The 17,916-nt window shown below is 46.7% G+C and overlaps 1 protein-coding gene across 1 annotated transcript in view; it reads left to right on the plus strand.

The window, feature by feature from the left end:
• Nucleotides 1-17,916, plus strand: part of PGM1 (phosphoglucomutase 1) — a 75,031-nt gene that overhangs the window by 33,939 nt on the left and 23,176 nt on the right. The window contains exons 2-6 of the mRNA XM_062191474.1: nucleotides 9,552-9,714; nucleotides 10,060-10,206; nucleotides 12,470-12,595; nucleotides 14,649-14,839; nucleotides 16,539-16,693. Coding sequence (XP_062047458.1) covers nucleotides 9,552-9,714; nucleotides 10,060-10,206; nucleotides 12,470-12,595; nucleotides 14,649-14,839; nucleotides 16,539-16,693 — 782 coding nt within the window. The remainder of the gene's footprint in view (nucleotides 1-9,551; nucleotides 9,715-10,059; nucleotides 10,207-12,469; nucleotides 12,596-14,648; nucleotides 14,840-16,538; nucleotides 16,694-17,916) is intronic.

A 17,916-nucleotide genomic window follows, 5' to 3' on the forward strand; every position in this document is an offset into this window, starting at 1 on the left:
TCAAACAAATTATGGAATAATTTTTTTTTTTTGGACGGGCAGAGTGGATAGTGAGAGAGAGAGAGAGACAGAGAGGAAGGTCTTCCTTTTTGCCGTTGGTTCACCCTCCAATGGCCACTGCGGCCAGCGCATCTCGCTGATCTGATGGCAGGAGCCAGGTGCTTCTCCTGGTCTCCCTTGCGGGTGCAGGGCCCAAGCACTTGGGCCATCCTCCACTGCCTTCCCGGGCCATAGCAGAGAGCTGGCCTGGAAGAGGGGCAACCAGGATAGAGTCTAGTGCCCCAACCGGGACTAGAACCCAGTGTGCCGGCGCCGCAAGGCGGAGGATTAGCCTGTTAAGCCACGGCGCTGGCCACAAATTATGGAATAAAAGATAAAACAAAACCAGAGACCTCTTGCCACAGAACTTAAATAGTAATTTAAAAATGAATTCCTAATAAGTCAAGAAACAGTGGGTATGTAAGTCATTAATAAGGCAAGTTTGCTTTTTAAGTGAGTCTCTGGAGAATATTACTTTTAAAAACTACAGCAAGGATGGGCATTTGACCTAGCAGTTAAGATGCTGCTTGGGACACCCACATGCAATACTGGAGTGCCTGGGTTCAAGGTCTGGCTCTGCTCCAAATTTCCAGTTTCCTGCTAATGCACACCCTGGGAGGCAGCAGGTGATGGTTCAAGTGGTGGAGTACCTGCCACTGCTGTCAGAGACCTGGATGGAGTTCCAGGCTGCTGGCTTCAGCCTGGCCCAGCCCTGGCTTTTGCAGATATTTAGAAAGTGAACCAGTGGATAAGGGATCTCTCTTTCTCTCTCTATGCCTTTCCATATTTAAAATTAAAAAACTTAAAATTTAAATTTAAAAATTAAAAATTTTAAAACAAACTGAAAATATCAGATGGGCACTCACTCTGTGTCTCTGCCTCTCAAGTAAATAATTCTTTAGACTATAAACAGTAGCTGCTATGTGGCTGGCTGGCTTTCAGCTTGATATAGACGTGTCTTGTGAAATGTTTTTGTGTTTATCTAGAGATATTGTTGGCACACAGCTGGCCTCGTGTGTCCTTTGAGTGGCCTGCGTTCTACCTAAGGGCCCATTTGCCCATTTGCTTGGCTGGTCCTGGGCAGAGGAGCCCTGGAAGCCAGTGGTCCTCCTGCCTCAGAGGGGGCGCTTGGCTGCTCCCAGTGCCTGATGACGTTCAGAGCTTGCTTGACACATGAGTAGAAAAGTACTCAAATTTTGTTTCTCAAGTGGTGATTAACTTTTCCCTTGAAAACCTTAACTTCTCAGTGCGTGTCCAACTCCCCAGAAACACAGTGTGCTCAGTCTTGGTTCACTTTTGAAGCACCCTTCCAAGTTCACCAAATCCTTGACAGTGGAACCCATTCCCAGCTGCTCCCCCACCCCAACTCTAAAAAAATGTGATGTAACTGAAGAGAACTGCTTAATTGGCAACTTCTGCTGAACCACATAAACAACACACGTGTCTGTATTTAAATACATTATTAATAACAATCTCAGGGAAGACATAGGATTGGATATTACATTCAGGTAAATGTTTTAAAAAGTGTTAGGTTCTTTAAATGCAAAGAACTTCAAGTGCTTTGTGCAAATTGTTTTCTTAAGAGTCAGTTCTATTTAAAACTGAGCAAAAAGTTTTAAAGTCGATATCAAGTTCGTAGTACTTTTTTTTTTTATTTGACAGGCAGAGTTAGTGAGAGAGAGAGAGAGAGAGAGAGAGAGAGAAAGGTCTTGCTTCCATTGGTTCACCCCCCCAAATGGCCGCTATGGCCAGTGCGCTGCACCGATCTGAAGCCAGGAGCCAGGTGCTTCCTCCTGGTCTCCCATGTGGGTGCAGGGCCCAAGCACTTGGGCCATCCTCCACTGCACTCCCTGGCCACAGCAGAGAGCTGGACTGGAAGAGGAGCAACTGGGACAGAATCCGGTGCCCCAACCGGGACTAGAACCCGAGGTGCCGGCACCGCAGGTGGAGGATTAGCCTAGTGAGCCACGGCGCCGGCCTGTAGTACTTTTCTAAATAATAACTTGATCTAACCTCATGTAGTAAGAGAAATGTATCTTTTGCCTCCGCTCTGCTCATATTTTCGAGGCTCTGTAGCCTCCTCCCCACTTTCCCATAAAGTCAAGGGAGTGACCAGCTTGTTTTATTGATCACTAGGGGCATACACGGGAGTGATCTATTCTTCTAGAACTGTATACTACTATATTAAATCTTTCATGGCCAGTGAATAAACCGGTTCTATTAGTCTGTGTCTTTTCTTCTACCTGGGATTGTATTTGGAAAGAAAGAAAAAAAAAGTCCCATGAGTAACAAAATGATGGTGATGTCAGGAAACCAGAGGTAACTGAGCTCCCTCCCTTCCATTTTAAGCTTGACCTTTCTCTCGCTGGGGAGGCACGGATCGACTTTAGCTGCAGATGGCCTTCCCAGAGACGGATGCCCAGAGAGGCTCCAGTTCCACCGGTGGCTGGCGGAGTGAGAGTCACACCAGGGTGTCTGGTTCGTGATCCGGCTCCGCCTCTGCCCAGGGCTGCAGCGTGGACGCTGGCAGCCACCTGGTGTTTGTAACTGAAGTCTGTTGCAGGCAGCAGTCTTTGGAGGGATCTCTACCTTCACGGGGAAATGAGGCAAAAGTAATTGAAGGGTGTTTGGCTGGGCTGCGCTGGCTGGAGTGTCTTCAGGAAAACAACTTTGAAAGGCTGGTGTGTGGGTGGGTGTGCGTGGGCGTGTGGCCCTTCTCTTTTTCAAAAGGGCATCAACACCAAGGAATCAACCAAGCCTTCTCATTGTGAGTGACTGTCCCAGCAAAACCTTGGTTTTCGTTTACCCAAGAGGACCCTGCTGCAGCTCCAGGTTGGACAGAGTATTTGGGGGACCCTCATCCACTCTCCTGACACGCTCACCGAGCCAAGTGGTAGAAATGAAAGATGAGTGATTCTGATGGATGGATTTCCGGAACACACAGAAAAATGGAAGAAGGTCCTCTCCCTCTGTTGACCATTACAACAGCTCCCTACCATGACCAGAAACCAGGAACGAGCGGATTACGGAAGAAAACCTATTACTTCGAGGACAAACCATGCTATCTGGAGAATTTCATCCAGAGTATCTTCTTTTCCATAGACCTAAAAGATCGCCAGGGATCGTCACTGGTGGTTGGTGGAGATGGGCGGTATTTTAATAAATCGGCAATAGAAACAATATTGCAGATGGCGGCAGCCAATGGGGTTGGTATACGATAAGTATTACTGTGTTCCTGGCTCTCCAAATAACCTCTTAATGTTGCAGAAGTGTACAAATAAGCAAAGCTTTGTCTATGGTCGACATCTCAATTCTACTAACATTCAGTTAAATTGCATTGCGACTTCAGAGATTGTATATTGTTCCAAGGCTCCAGGAATTCCATCAGTCACGTTGGGATACAGGGATACAGGAATGCAGGTTCAGCTTCTTAATATGTTGTGCTCTGTCCCTGTCGCTCAAAAAAGTACCTGTTGCTTTTTAGACATTTAAAGCACACTCCCAGCCTTCAGCTGTTTTATCTTTATCATTCTAACTAGCTCCAAGGGGCACCCCTAGCCTATGTAAGAGGGCTCTAACGAATGGTGGAGAGGGGAGGATTTTGTCTTCTTTCAATGGCTTCCTTGTTGAAGTTCAGTCACTTGTCAAACAGGAATACAAAAGCCAGGGCAAGCTGTTGTTTATGGATCTTGGTAGTCATGCAGAAATGCTAGGAGTGGATTGGAAAATGTTAGGTGTGAGCTGTTCAAGAGGACCTGGTGCAGGGGGACCTGCTTATAATGACCCCGGGCACAAAGCCGCCCTGTGTGCGGTGAATTTGTGCAGCAGGGTAGTGATAATAACTCCTGTAAGACTATAATATAAGCAGGCTGTGCTAAAGCTCTGCGTCGTGAAAAGCCACATTGACTGGATTAAGCAAATCAGGAGAATATTGCACCAGAAAACATTGATCTCGATGATCCACCAGTTTGCACAGCCTGCTGATTTACCGGGAGGTGGGCATCCGTTCACCGCTGTTTTGGCTCTGCAGAGTCCTCAGCTGGACCCAAACTATTTTTTAGTGTTTCAGATAATGCGTAGCAATAATTTGAAGTACACAGTTCTTCAGTACCTGTAAATTAAAAAAAAAAAGTCTGTTAGATCCTGGTTCTGAATTTTGTGTTGTGGCCAAATGTGTTAGACATTCGTTTCAGTCTTAATAACCTGCCAGGCAGGTGTGTTTGCAAAAACCAAACTAAAAAAAAAAAACTAAAATGTAAAAATGTTTGTCAAACCTTGTGTTTGTGATGAGAATTTGCCTTTGTTGCTCACTTTGAGAATCTGAATGCCTCTCATGTAAAAATTGCTGAAACAGCACTCAAATCTGAAATTATTATGAAGCATACACATTTTTAAGATAAAATGGGACATGCCATAAATTTCCTCTTAAGGAGAGCTGCAGAGGGAATGGTATTAAGATGCTTTTCATCTTTTGAGAGGGAGTGAGTGGAACCTGATTTCTCTGCAGGTATCCTTACCATTGAATGGGTCTGGTGCACTGTCCCCTCTGCTGTGATATATTGGGCTTCATTTCATTTTTGTGTGGAGCTGAAGCATGTGGAAGCGGTGATGGGAATGTTTAATTCTGCAGACCCCATAGACTGCCTCAGATTTACTGTCCGCAGGTTTGCTAAATAATACATTTAAGTGGTAATCATTGACTAAATATGGTAAGTGCCTATTTGTTAGAGCTGTGGCACCCCCAGCAATATTTTCAAGGCTTGTCAAGGACATTCCTTATTGAACAGAGTGTTACATTTAAAGCAGTCATGCTGCCCAGCTGAATTACCTGAAACATTTAGTGGAGCGATAAAGCACCTTAATCTGATAAAACCTGTGAAATTCTAAAGTGTTTGATTTCTTCTTTTCCTAACATATCCTAAATTCTGGCGACTTTAAACACCCCTTTCACGGTGGGCAGGACAGCAGGGAGGATAATTATTGCTACAGATTTCCATAAAAGTCACTTCCTCACTTTTGTCAGTGCCCACTGCACCCATGAGCCAGTCCTTAGAGCACTCTGCAGCCTGGAGAGCTAAGTGGAGACCGTTCCATTTCTCCCCCGCTGGAGGGTACTTTAACTGGTGCGTGTATGAATCCTAGAATATAATTTGTCTCCAGTAGGAGTTTCCCTTTGTTCTTACTTGCATAGATATCTGCTTTTACAGGACATTTTAATGCACAAAATGAAACTTTGGTGGGCCCCATTTAGAATATTGGTATCTCATTCTGTCCTCAGAGGTGAGTTTAGAAGTGAAAGCAGAACCATGCGTATGGTCACTAGTAGGACAAAGAAAATAGAGGCTTGTTTTTGTTTTTGTTCTTTTTTTAATGAAACATAGGGAAACAGCAACTCTATTTTCAAATAAAAAGGAAATTTCTAAGTTCACACCTTGCCATGTTTGGCTGTTACTTTTCTGGGAGACAATGAAGTACCCATCTTGGTGGCGAGACCTGAGTTATGAGGAGGCAGTAGTGGGAGAGGAGGCAAGTAGGAGAGGCAGGTTCATGATGGGCTCCCAGGGCCAAGCTGAGGCTGTTCCAGGATCTCACAGTGGAGCCAGGACAGGTAAAATACACACAACATGGAAGCTGTCATATTGAGCATGTGCCGTACACAGTTCAGTGGCATTAGTGACATTCCCAGTGTTGGTACAACTGTTACCACCGTCCCCAGAACATTTTCATCGTCCCAAACGGAAACCACATACCCCTGGACAGTCACTCCTTATTCCCCTCCCTCCAGCCCCTGGAAACCTCTTTTCTGCCTTCAGTCTCTATGAGTTTGCCTATTCTAGGTCCCTCGCAGAAGTAGAGTCACAAGATACCTGTCCTTTTGTATCTGGCTTGTTTCACTTAGCATAATGTTTTCAGGGTTCATTCATGATATCACATGTATCAAGACTCTGTTCCACTTTTTTAGGTTTTGTTTTGTTTTTAGTTTTGGAAAGAACATTGTCTTGTGCATCCTTTCAGTCACATCCATAACCACAGATTGCAATGTCATCTTTCAGTAGTGACCAACTTCAAAAATATTTTTAATTGTGGCAAACACAACATAAAGTGAACTGTATCAGCCATTTTTTACAAAAAGATTTATTTATTTGAAAGACAGAGTGTATGTATATGTATGTGTGTATGTGTATATATATATATATATATATATATAGAGAGAGAGAGAGAGAGAGAAATCTTCCAACACTGGTTTACTCCCCCAAATGGCCACAATGGCTAGGGATCATCCAGGCCAAAGCCGGAAACCTGAAACTCCAACCAGATCTCCCATGTGAGTGGTAGGACCCAATGTGCTGTTCCAGGCACATTAGCAGGGAGCTGGATTGGAAGCAGAGCATCTGGGATTCCAGTTGGTGCTGTGATTTGGGCTGCTGGCATCATGGGTGTCAGCTTAACCCACTGTGCCATAACTCCAGCCTCCAACTTAAGCCTTTTGAACATATAGTCCAGCACCGTTAACTGTGTTCACATTGCTGTGCCACAGCTCTTCAGAGCTTTTACACCTTGCCCAGCTGAAACAGTTTGTTGAACAATTCCCTGCTTCCCCTACCCCTGAGCCCCTGGCAACCACCGTTCTACCTTCTGTTGCTGTGGTTCTGGCTGCTTTAGGAACTCCATACAGACGAGTCATTTCGTATTTGTCTTTTTGTGACTGGCCTATTTCACTTCGTCTGATGTCCTCAAGGTCCATCCATTGGTAGTGTGTGACAGGCTTCCTTCTTTTTAAAGGCTGCATGATATAAAATTGTATCACAAACATTATTTTGTTTAGCTATTCATATATTGATGGACCCTGGGGTTGTTCTCACCTTTTGGCTATTGCTGTGAACCTGAGTGTTTCAGTATCTGTTTTGTGTGGCCTTCAGTTCTTTAGATATGTCCCTGGCAGTGGAATTTCTGCATCCTGTGGTACAAGGAAGGTTTTTGAGTAAAAGGAGCGACACCAAGTTATGGTTGAGAAAAGTGAAGCTGGTGGGCTTGAGTAGATAAGATGGTTTCACCTGGGGTAGGGCAAGGGAGGTTTGGGTAGGGGAGAGTCAGGGGAGATGGGCTTAGGAGTGCTTACAATGGTTCAGGCACCTTTGGGGGAAGGAAGATACTGGAGCAACATCTCCCTGTATCAGATGGAGCTTTGATAGTCCTGAGGCTGATTCTCCAGAGTCTGCCCTGGAAGAGGAGTGCTTTGACCAAATGAGCCTTTTCTTGGACTCAGGAGAGAGAAGCTACCATGCACTTTTCTCCACTTGTGTCTCTGACTTTGACTCTCTCCCTGACCTAGGACCATGGCTGGCAGCACATGTCACCATAGGAATGGTAGAATTAAGGGTGACCTGGGTGCTGTAGTCAAATATTCACCAGCCTCTCCTTCCACACCAAGCACGTACAACATCTTAGTAAAAGCTCCTGTGCTTGATGTGCAAGTAGACTTTCCAGATAACCTTACCAGTGACTCTGGCTGATTGAATTGTCACCCTGAGCTCAGACTATTGCTATTCTGGGACTGCCTGACCATGGGCTTTTACTCTCAATCACACCCACACCGGGAAACTACTGGGGGGAGAGGGGGTGTGAGCTGTCACCATTAACATTGTATAGAGTTAGGAGGTTTCAGTGCTTCCGCCGCTCAGGCCACTGACTGGCTGGGTGACCTTGTCACACCATCTGTCCCAGCATCTGCTACATCCATCAGTGCTTCTCCGACAATGCCTGTCATTACTGCTGTGGGGTAGATGCAAGAATGAAGGAGTGGGTAGGATGGTGACAACTCTAGACCTTTCTATCTCCACAATGATGGCTGGGAGGAGCAACGTGAGAATGGACCACAAGTCCCCGGGGGGTGGGGTGGGGGTGGTGGCAAGCCCTCAGCAGCAATCCTCAGCGTTGACACCACACCATCTGCAGGTTCCTCCCATCGGCAAGGGGGCCTAATGACAGCACCTGCCCTGGTGCTGTTTTCTGGGGGAAGCAGGACAAAAACACATTAGGGCGGTTACTACAACGAAAGCATTTGGAGACCACACCTATGAGGGCAAAGAGGTGACTGAAATGAACCAGATGCTTTCTGGGAGGTGGCTGCTTGTGGAGGGGTCAAGTTCTCAGTAACCTGTTGCGGGGCGGGGCAACAAATCATAACAGCTCAGAGAAACTTTCTCCAGGGAAACCCAGTGTCTTCTTGGTATCTTCAGCACAAGAAACACATCTGCCATCACCTAGTCATTTCCTCAACCTTCTTTATCTTGGGTGGAAAAAAGGAGTGGCCAGTAGCAGTTTGAAGTCATCCCTGAAACACAGGAGAAGCAGACTCCCCAGTCCGTAGGGCTGGTCCTTGTAGCAATCAGGTGTTTCCAATATGTCAGAGGAACAGACAGCTCTTCTCCTTTTCCACCTTGGGTCAAGTTGAAATGTAGAAATCACTGCTGATTTAGCGAAGGAAGACGTAGGAGCTGTGCTGATACTGTCTGTGGGAGGGATGGAGAGGTGAGTTAAGAATGCAACTGAAGCCTCCCCCCCCCCCCCGCCCCCAGGCCCTTTCGTGTCACTGGTTCTGAGTGGTTTCTTGGTAGTAACTCCCAGCATTCTTATCTCAGCCCACCGTACATGCATGTACACCCAGGTACACCCTAGTATGCACGGGTAGGTATGTCCTGCTTTGAGGAAACCTACGATAGGAACAGCTCAAGCTTGACGGGAAAGATCATTTTATAAGATGCATTGTGTCATATTGTTGGTATAAAGTTTGCTCTTTCTCCTTTTTGAAAAATTTACTTTATAAAAACTTTCTCTCTGGGGAGAATACCTGTACCTAGATAAACCTGTATCCTCTCTCCCTTTCAACATGGAATGGGATAAAAAATGATGGCTTTCTCCCAGTCTTTCGGTGAATTCAAACTACAAGGCAGATCTGAAAAAGCTGTGTTTGTTTGTTTGTTTGTTTGTTTTTAAGGGAAAGGGTTTATTGGGCAACACCCTACAGACCAGAGTGAAGGGGCGGCGAAGGAAAAAGAGAGAAAGAGAGTATAAGAGAGAAACAGAGAGGAGAGGAGCTAGCAAGGAGAGAAGAGAGAGCAGAGGAGAGGAGAGAGGAGAGCAGAGCCAAGAGAGAAGAACCAAGAGCCAAGAGAGCACGTGTTCAGGAACAGGCCCTTTTAAAACTTCGCCAGAAAACGCTGTTTTGCCTTTGCTGTGTTTTCTTGCTTGAGCCATCCAGTACCCCCACAGCACACACTATGCTGTGATTCCCCAGTCCCCGGAACTACCTGAGGGAAGGGTCTCATTCCACCACGCTGATTCTACTTCCGCCCTGTGAGGGAGACATCCGAGCTGTGGCTGCTGATCCAAGAGATCCTTTCTGGTCCCATAGAATATTTCTCTGCCCATCTGCCTATTGTTCTGTATTTGCGAGTTGTTGCCCTGGATGTATGGATGTTAAAGGGTGTGTTCTGGGTTTCTCCTCCTAGATCGGGCGCTTGGTTATTGGGCAGAATGGAATCCTCTCCACTCCTGCTGTGTCCTGTATCATCAGAAAAATCAAAGCCATTGGTGGAATCATTCTGACAGCCAGTCACAACCCCGGAGGGCCCAATGGAGATTTTGGAATCAAATTTAATATTTCCAATGGAGGTGAGTTTGCTGTCATTTCTAGGACGGGCAGTTGTATGTTCTTTCAGATAAACCAGTACTTGAAGCCTTGGGAGGCTCGGGTTCTGGCTCTCATCTTTTACAGGTGGAGGGACCTTTGCTTCCTTTTGGTGACAGTGCAATGCTTCACACTCTACTGTATCCAAATATGAAAAACCATGCACGATTCACCACTAACAGAGGGTTTCCTGTTAGAACAACCCTGCACTTTGCCTCTTGCCTGATGAAATGCTTCATGTGCCAGTGAAGAGACTGTTGAGCTTTGGATTCTTTGTATTTTCAACTGAGCTGCACAAAATCATGCACTGCACGCTGTTTGATTTCCAGGTCCTGCTCCAGAAGCAATCACTGATAAAATTTTCCAAATCAGCAAGACAATTGAAGAATACGCGATTTGCCCTGACCTGAAAGTAGACCTTGGTGTTCTGGGGAAGCAGCAGTTTGACCTGGAAAACAAGTTCAAGCCCTTCACAGGCAGGTTCACTCCACTCCTCCTCCTCCTGTCTACTCCTCCATCTACCTTGAGAAATGTTGTTTCAGGGTTTGAATAAAGTGGGTCTTCAGCTTCAGGAAGGTGGTGGTCCCTAAGCTTTGTGTGCGTTAAGCAGCTGGCAGGTCTGGAGTTAGATTTGGAAGTCTAGAGACCTGGGCAGGGGTCAGCTTCCTGGCATTTGGTAAGTCCCTGCCATACCTGGTAAGGCCCCAGTTTCCATACCTGGACAACCTACAGCCTCGAGTAGAAGGCCTGGGAGATTACAGTCACAGCTAACTTTTTGTTTGTTTGTTTTAAAGATTGATTTATTTATTTGAATGGCAGAGTTACAGAGAGGGAGAGAAAGAGAGAGAGAGAAAGAAAGAAAGGTCTTCCATCCACTGGTTCACTCCCCAAATGGCCACAATACTTGGAGCTGAGCTGATTGAAGTCAGGAGCCAGGAGGTCCTTCTGGGTCTGCCACGTGGGTGCAGGGATGCTGGCATCACATTTGGCAGCTTTACTGGCTATGCCACAAAGCCGCCCCCTCCCTGCCTTTTAAAGATTTATGTATTTATTTGAAAGGCAGAGTTACAGAGAGAGAGGGAGAGACAGAAAGAGGATCACAGCTAACTTTTATGGAGCTCTTATTATGTACAAGCTCTTCATATGCATTGCAGGTTCAGTATACCTTATCTCAAGTGCCCAAGCACTTGAAAGTGTTTCAGATTTTGGAGTTAGTTAGATTTTAGAATATTTGCATAGATCAGATTGGCCAAGTGTCCCTTATCTGACTATCTGAAATGCTCCCCGAAGTTTCTGATTTCAGAGCATTTTGGATCTCAGATTTGCAGATCAGGGTGCTCAGCCTGTATTCCACTTTACTCTCTCAATAGACCTGTGAGGGCCGCACTGTCAGGAGTCACTGCTCACAGATGGGGAAAGAAAGGCAGGGAAAGGTTAAGGCCCAGGCTCCTCAAGCTCACGTGGTCAGGGTGTGCTAAAATCAGGATTCCAGCTGTAGTGTGGGTGACTCCCATGCCTGGACTTTGCTTTTTTTTTAATCTGCCCTAAATTAGTAAAATTAGTCAGACCCTGTGGGGGCTGCCCTGAAACCCCTGCATGGGCAGCTGTGGTTAACATTTCATTCTGGAACGCCAAGGGATTACAATAACTGACAGGATAAATGTCTAGAAATGTGTTCATGTTGATGGTTGGCAGTGGGACTTGCGGTTCTACTTTGCCCTAACATGACTTCTTGCCTCTGGGCTGCGACTTCATGGAGTGCATTTTTTTTTTTTTTGAATATGCACAAAGAGAGTTGACAATTGCATCTCAACAAAGGTGCCTGGGTCCATCTTGAAGACAATCTTGGTGGTCAGAAAACCCCACTAGAAAGGTTTCTTAAACTCCTTATACTTTGAAAATATTTGGGGACAGCACTGTGGCGCAGTGGGTTAAAGCCCTGGCCTGTAGTTTTAGCATCTCATATGGGCACTGGTTCGAGTCCTGGCTGCTCCATTTCCTATCCAGCACCCTGCTAATGCACCTGGAAAAGCAGCAGAGAATGGCCCAAGTCCTTGGGCCCCTGCACGCATGTGGGAAACCCGGAAGAAGCTTCTGGCTCCTGGCTTCAGATGGGCTCAGCTCCAGCCATAGTGGCCATTTGGGGAGTGAACCAGTGGATGTTAAGACCTCTAACTCTCTTACTCTGTCTTTCAAATTAATTAATTAAAGAAAATGTTCAGAACCCCTGCAAATCCAATAACAAGAACAACAATGCCAAGTTTGCATATCTGTTTTATTGCTTTACAACTCCTATGAAAAGAAATGCATTGAAAAGAATATTTTTCCTGCTTTTTACCATCAAGTCTTGATGACAGTGGACCTTGGAAAAGGAAAAGAAGAAAAGTCGGTGTTACATTTTGTTATCTACGACACCAGTGTTCCTCTTCAGAGTGATGAATTGGGAAGCACCGGGGCAGCGTAGATAGCAGACGTCCTGCAGGTGTCCCAGCCCTGCTGTGTGCAGAAGTGTCTTACCCTGTGAGGCCTAGACTTTACTCATCTGTAAACTAGGACTGAGAGCATGGACCTCACGGGAAAGTTGTTAGTATTGGATAGGGTAGCATTTTACAGCCCTGGTGGACTGGAGTTACTCAATTCTTGTCCTTTGAAAATAGCTCTTGCAGGGTTACAGCAGTAAAAAATTTTTCTGCATATGTTACATGCTGTTCCATCTTTTCATTTCGCTTATTCTCACAGTGGAAATTGTGGATTCGGTGGAAGCTTATGCTACGATGCTGAGAAACATCTTTGATTTCAATGCATTGAAAGAACTGCTCTCTGGGCCAAACCGACTAAAGATCCGTATAGATGCCATGCACGGAGGTATGGGATGATTGCTCCTCCGTTCCCTTCTCTCTAAGATAAGAAGTTACTCTCTACTGTGTGTAGCATGAAGCTTTCATAAGTCTTGCCTCAAGGCTCTCTGGGTTGGACAGGTTTTAGAACTATTTTGCATTCGTCTCAGAACAATAATCACACAGATCATAATCTAATTGTATGCAGCACAAAACAGTAGAGACCGTCCTCCTGGTGAGCAGTGTGAAGGTCGGTGTTCTCGCGTGGCAGCCTTGGGCTTGCAGTACCGTGCCACTTGGCTGGGGACTTGTCCCCCCTACCTTGTAGTTTTCCTACGTGGCCCCACATCTTTCCAAGGGGGTGGGTGTTTGCTAGCTGTAGCAAACATGCTCCTGAGCCCCACGCTCCCCCTCACCTGCTCCCGCGTGCTCCTGCTCTTAGAAAACAAGCGCTAGCTAAGGCTAAAACTCAGGAGCGGCAGGATGTGTGCTCCCCGTCTGCTTCCCCGGAGGGTTGTGTGGCCAGGCCAGTAGAGACAGCAGCCATCCCTGGCACCGGAAAGGCGGGATTTTCTCCCTTGTAGCAGCAGGAGGATTCCTGAACACTGATGCTGGCTATTGTGTTTGTCAGCAATCGAGAATTCTAGGCTCTTTTTGTGACAGGGACTCTCCCGTGGGTGGAAACCACACAAGGTTCAGTAATACTCCTGCTACACTACCAGTTTTGAGTAGCAAGACTTCTCCCACTGGAGTGAAATCTGCCACCTCTAGAACTTCTCCCTGGGTCCTAGCTGGCTCCTGGGAGTCCCACAGAATGGGTCCACTTCCTTCTCCATCCGAAAGCCATGCAGCCCCTTTGAAGCCTTCAGCAGGCTTCTGTTGAGTGTCTACTTGATGCAGGAGTGCCTGAGGCACGGGCAGGGACCTGGCAGGTGACTGTATTCAAAGAGCTTGTGATGTTTGGGGCAGGTGGGGGGGGGGGTGCAAAACTAGCCACTGACCGGCTGATGCAATGGGGGTTAGGACTTTAGGTACTCTCTTTGGAGTGTGGAAGAAGGCATGGCTTTTATGAAAATCTAGCTGGGGTCATTCCCCACCAAGGCAATGGCTGTGGCAAAGGCACAAAGGCTTCAAAGGGAATGAATGTCACATTATGGGAGTGAGGGGAAGCGCAGACCACCTCAACCGTGAGGCTGGGGCATGGGTCCTGGCTAGGAGAAGCTGATCAGGGAATAGACTTCTTTTTGGCACATCTTCAGCTGTCCCGATGATGCCTCCATTTCTATATCCCATAGGCGGACTGCCTTGACCTTACTCTGATGTGTCGGTTGCCTGCTTCATACGTGGCCCCTCCTAGGAGGCACATAACCTGTAGGGTTCCTGCCCTTTGTGGCCTGTCATGGATTTGGGGGCCTTCCTGGCTGGAAACCTTTGTGAAGAGAAGAGCTCTTGGTAGTTTTACGAAACGTCACTCTAAATGCATGTGACTATTTTCTCCCGTGGTTTGTTGCTGTTCCTGGTTTTTGTTTGGACTTTTCTCAACCAGTTTGTCAGATAGCTTGATCTAGTGGAAAGAGAAGAGCTCTGAATCCCAGCTCCCACTCCTACTAGCTGCATGCGTTTAGGCAAATATCATCATCTCAGAACCTCCCTTTGCTCGTGGGAGGCGGTGGGAGCCCTAACATAATTTATAGTGTGTGTGCGCCAGATGCTGGTCTCCGTGCTTTCTATCTGTAAACGCCTGTAATCCTCCATCAAGCCTGGCAGGTAGTCACTGTCACCACCCTCACGTTGCAGATGGGAGAGACCGAGGCACAGAGAGATTAAGTAACTTTCCCCAAGTCGCACAGCCAGTGAGTGGCAGAGCTGGGATTTGAACCCAGACACTGATTCCAGAGTCCAGACTGAATCTTTACCCTCAGGGCTTACCTCTCCGCCAGCCTCTAAATGTGTACATTCTCATTGTTGCTCCTGCTCTTCTATCCAGATGCACCCACCTCCTCGTCACTCCCCTCAACCCTTCCCTACCCCAGCAAGTTCTGTTCTCTGATTCTGCTACTTTGGTTCCCTGCTTTATGTAGTTGTGGGACCGTACGTGAAGAAGATCCTCTGCGAAGAACTTGGTGCCCCTGCGAACTCCGCCGTCAACTGCGTTCCTCTGGAGGACTTCGGGGGCCACCACCCTGACCCCAACCTCACCTACGCAGCTGACCTGGTGGAGACGATGAAGTCCGGAGAGCATGACTTCGGGGCTGCCTTTGATGGAGATGGGGTGGGTACAAGTGCATTTAAGCAAACTCTGATGCAGGCCAGGCCTGATGGTGCAGATAGGAATAAAATCGGGCTGTATCCACCAGGCCCTGGGAGCCTGGTGAGCAACTGCCAAGGGTCCCTTATTGTCCCTGAGGCCAGGAAGGAATTTCTAGAAGACTCCATTGAGCAGAAACAGTGAGAGGCATTGAAATGGAACGTGTTCGTTTCATTCACATTTGCTAGGAGTGGCCAGGTGATTAGGTTCCAGGTAGGATGTAATGACTGGTTCTCCATGAGCTTATTGAGTCTTGGATACCTGTCCCGAGGTAGGTTTCTGATCTCCACCATTTACTCCACCAGTAAATGGCTACTCATTTAATCCATGGAAAAGCTTTTAGTCTTAAAATATTCCATTCTAGGGAGGCCAGCATTGTGGTATAGTGGGTTAAGCTGCTGCCTGTAATGCTGGCATCCCATATGGGCACCTGTTCTAGTCCCGGCTATCCCGCTTCCAATCAGGCTCCCTGCTAATGCTCCTGGGGAAGCAGTGGAAGATGGCCCTAGTACTTGGTTCTGCAGTACCCACGTGGGAGACCCAGATGAAGCTCCTGACTCCTGGCTTTGGATTGGCCTAGCTCTGGCCAATGCGGCCATTTGGGGAGTAAACCAGCAAATGAACCATCTCTCTCTCCCTTTCTCTTTTTTTCTCTCTCTTTCCCTCACTCTCTCTATCTCTGCCTTTCAAAAAAACAAATAAATCTTAAAAAAAGAAAAAGAATATATCCTTTCATTCATTCTCATTAGCTGAGTGATGAAACTATAATTTTATAGCCTATATGGAGCCCATATGCATCAACATTTTACTCCTTCTCTATAATTAAGGTTGTTGTTTCTTTTTAAGCTTATTTAAACTGGTGACTGTGTAACAGACAAGAAGAGAGGTGGCTTAGTCAGGTTTGTGCCCCTGGTATATAACAGATAGCAGGCACTGTGTACCCTTGCTCAGGTGAAGATATGTTTTTGTTATTGATATGCTCTTTACCATCAGTGAGAAGCCGCGATTTTCTGAAAAACAGTGTTTTCCTTATCAAAGTTTTGGGAAGTTAAAGGGGTTCCAAGCAGACCTTGTTTTGCATCTGTGTGATGCAGTGCATGCTGGGAGTTTTTTCCTTATATTCTCCCAGTTACCTGAGTGGAAGCTGTGTGCCAGCCCAGGGAGTCAGTGAAGGTAGCAGCATATTTTGTTGGGTCCCAGTACCAAATGGAGGGGTCATGATTTAGAAGCCTTTCCTTGAAGAAATCTGCCTTTGTTCCTCAAAGGAGGCCTGGTAGACCCACCAAACTGTGTAAACAGCCAACGTTTCCTCTCTCGTTGCCTTCACTGCTCCCCTCTGGGAGAGAAGTGATTGGTTCCAGAGTGTGGAAAAGGTCTCGGAGGTTAAAGCTAGCTGGCCTCTGGAGGGAGAACACAGTATTTGACTCAAAAGGAGTTTGTGCTTGCACTTTAATTGAAAACAGTTTTAACACTTTGGTATGGAGGTGCCTTTGACCCAATGGTACTGCACAAATCTGTGAAAAATAAAGCCCAGCATTCAAAGCCCAGTACTCTAGGCGTAAGTGTGTCAAGTTTAAATTTTATAAACCCTCCCTGGCAGGTAGTTTGATTTCTTCCCTAGTTTGGTTTAAAAGTCTCCCTTTGCATCTCTCTTCTCCCAAAGGATCGGAACATGATTCTGGGCAAGCATGGGTTCTTTGTGAACCCTTCAGACTCCGTGGCTGTCATTGCTGCCAACATCTTCAGCATTCCATACTTCCAGCAGACCGGGGTCCGTGGCTTTGCACGCAGCATGCCCACCAGTGGTGCCCTGGACAGGTAGGCCTCTCCTTTGCCTTGGCCCTGCCACCTCAGTTCATCCTGGTGCCCACCATGCCCTTCCCTGTGCCGAGAACACTCTTCCCCTCTTTTCAGCGTAGACATTTGATGCATGTTGTGTGCTAAGTGGAAGGACGGGTGAAGTTTGTTCCAGATCCAATGCCCCTTCAGTGTTCACTTAGCATCCAGTACTTCCTCTGTACTGATACTTATCATGGAGTTCTGATATCCTATTTGCTTAATACTCTTGCAGAGAAAAAAAAAAGTCTGGATTCTACCTGCCCATGGTGTTCCTAGCACATAGAAGCTCACACCTACATATAGTTTTTTTTTTTCTTTTTTTCTTTTTTTTTTTTTTTTTTTTGACAGGCAGAGTGGACAGTGAGAGAGAGAGAGACAGAGAGAAAGGTCTTGCTTTTGCCGTTGGTTCACCCTCCAATGGCCGCCGCGGTAGCGCGCTGCGGCCGGCGCACCGCGCTGTTCCGATGGCAGGAGCCAGGTGCTTCTCCTGGTCTCCCATGGGGTGCAGGACCCAAGGACTTGGGCCATCCTCCACTGCACTCCCTAGCCACAGCAGAGAGCTGGCCTGGAAGAGGGGCAACCGGGACAGGATCGGTGCCCCGACCGGGACTAGAACCCGGTGTGCCGGCGCCGCAAGGCGGAGGATTAGCCTGTTGAGCCACGGCGCCGGCCCATATAGTTTTTTAAAATGAATGGGTGAATGCTATTGCATCAGTGGATGGATGACAGTTCTGTTTGTGGCCATGTTATCACACATCAGACCCATCAGGTCCTAGAATATCTTCTGTGTCATGCAAGAGCAACATAATTCCAATGTTTGGGGGGGGAAAATGGATGATCCACTTGTAGAATTGCCACTAAAATACCTCATCTCCTTAATAAAAGTTCATTGTATTTTTATAGTTTTCAAAATCATGGATTTGCTCTTTCTCCAGTGTTAGAGTCCAAACACAGTGTTGTTCTGTTGGGAGTAAAGCAAGTGTCCTGGAAAGTAGAACTCATCAAAACAGTGAATGAAGCTGACCACCTAACTTCCTGCTGAAAGGGAGAGGAATTAATAAATAAAAACTCACCCAAATATTTTAACTAGTCTAAGCATATATAGAGAGAAGTCAAAGATGTGTTGGAAGGAAAAGGGAGCACTGATTGGAGTGGATGGAGCTAGTACCAATGGGAGACCTCAGTGGCTGCTCTCCTTGTGG

The sequence above is a fragment of the Lepus europaeus genome, chromosome 5, assembly GCF_033115175.1.
Source record: "Lepus europaeus isolate LE1 chromosome 5, mLepTim1.pri, whole genome shotgun sequence".
Lineage (NCBI taxonomy): Eukaryota > Metazoa > Chordata > Mammalia > Lagomorpha > Leporidae > Lepus > Lepus europaeus.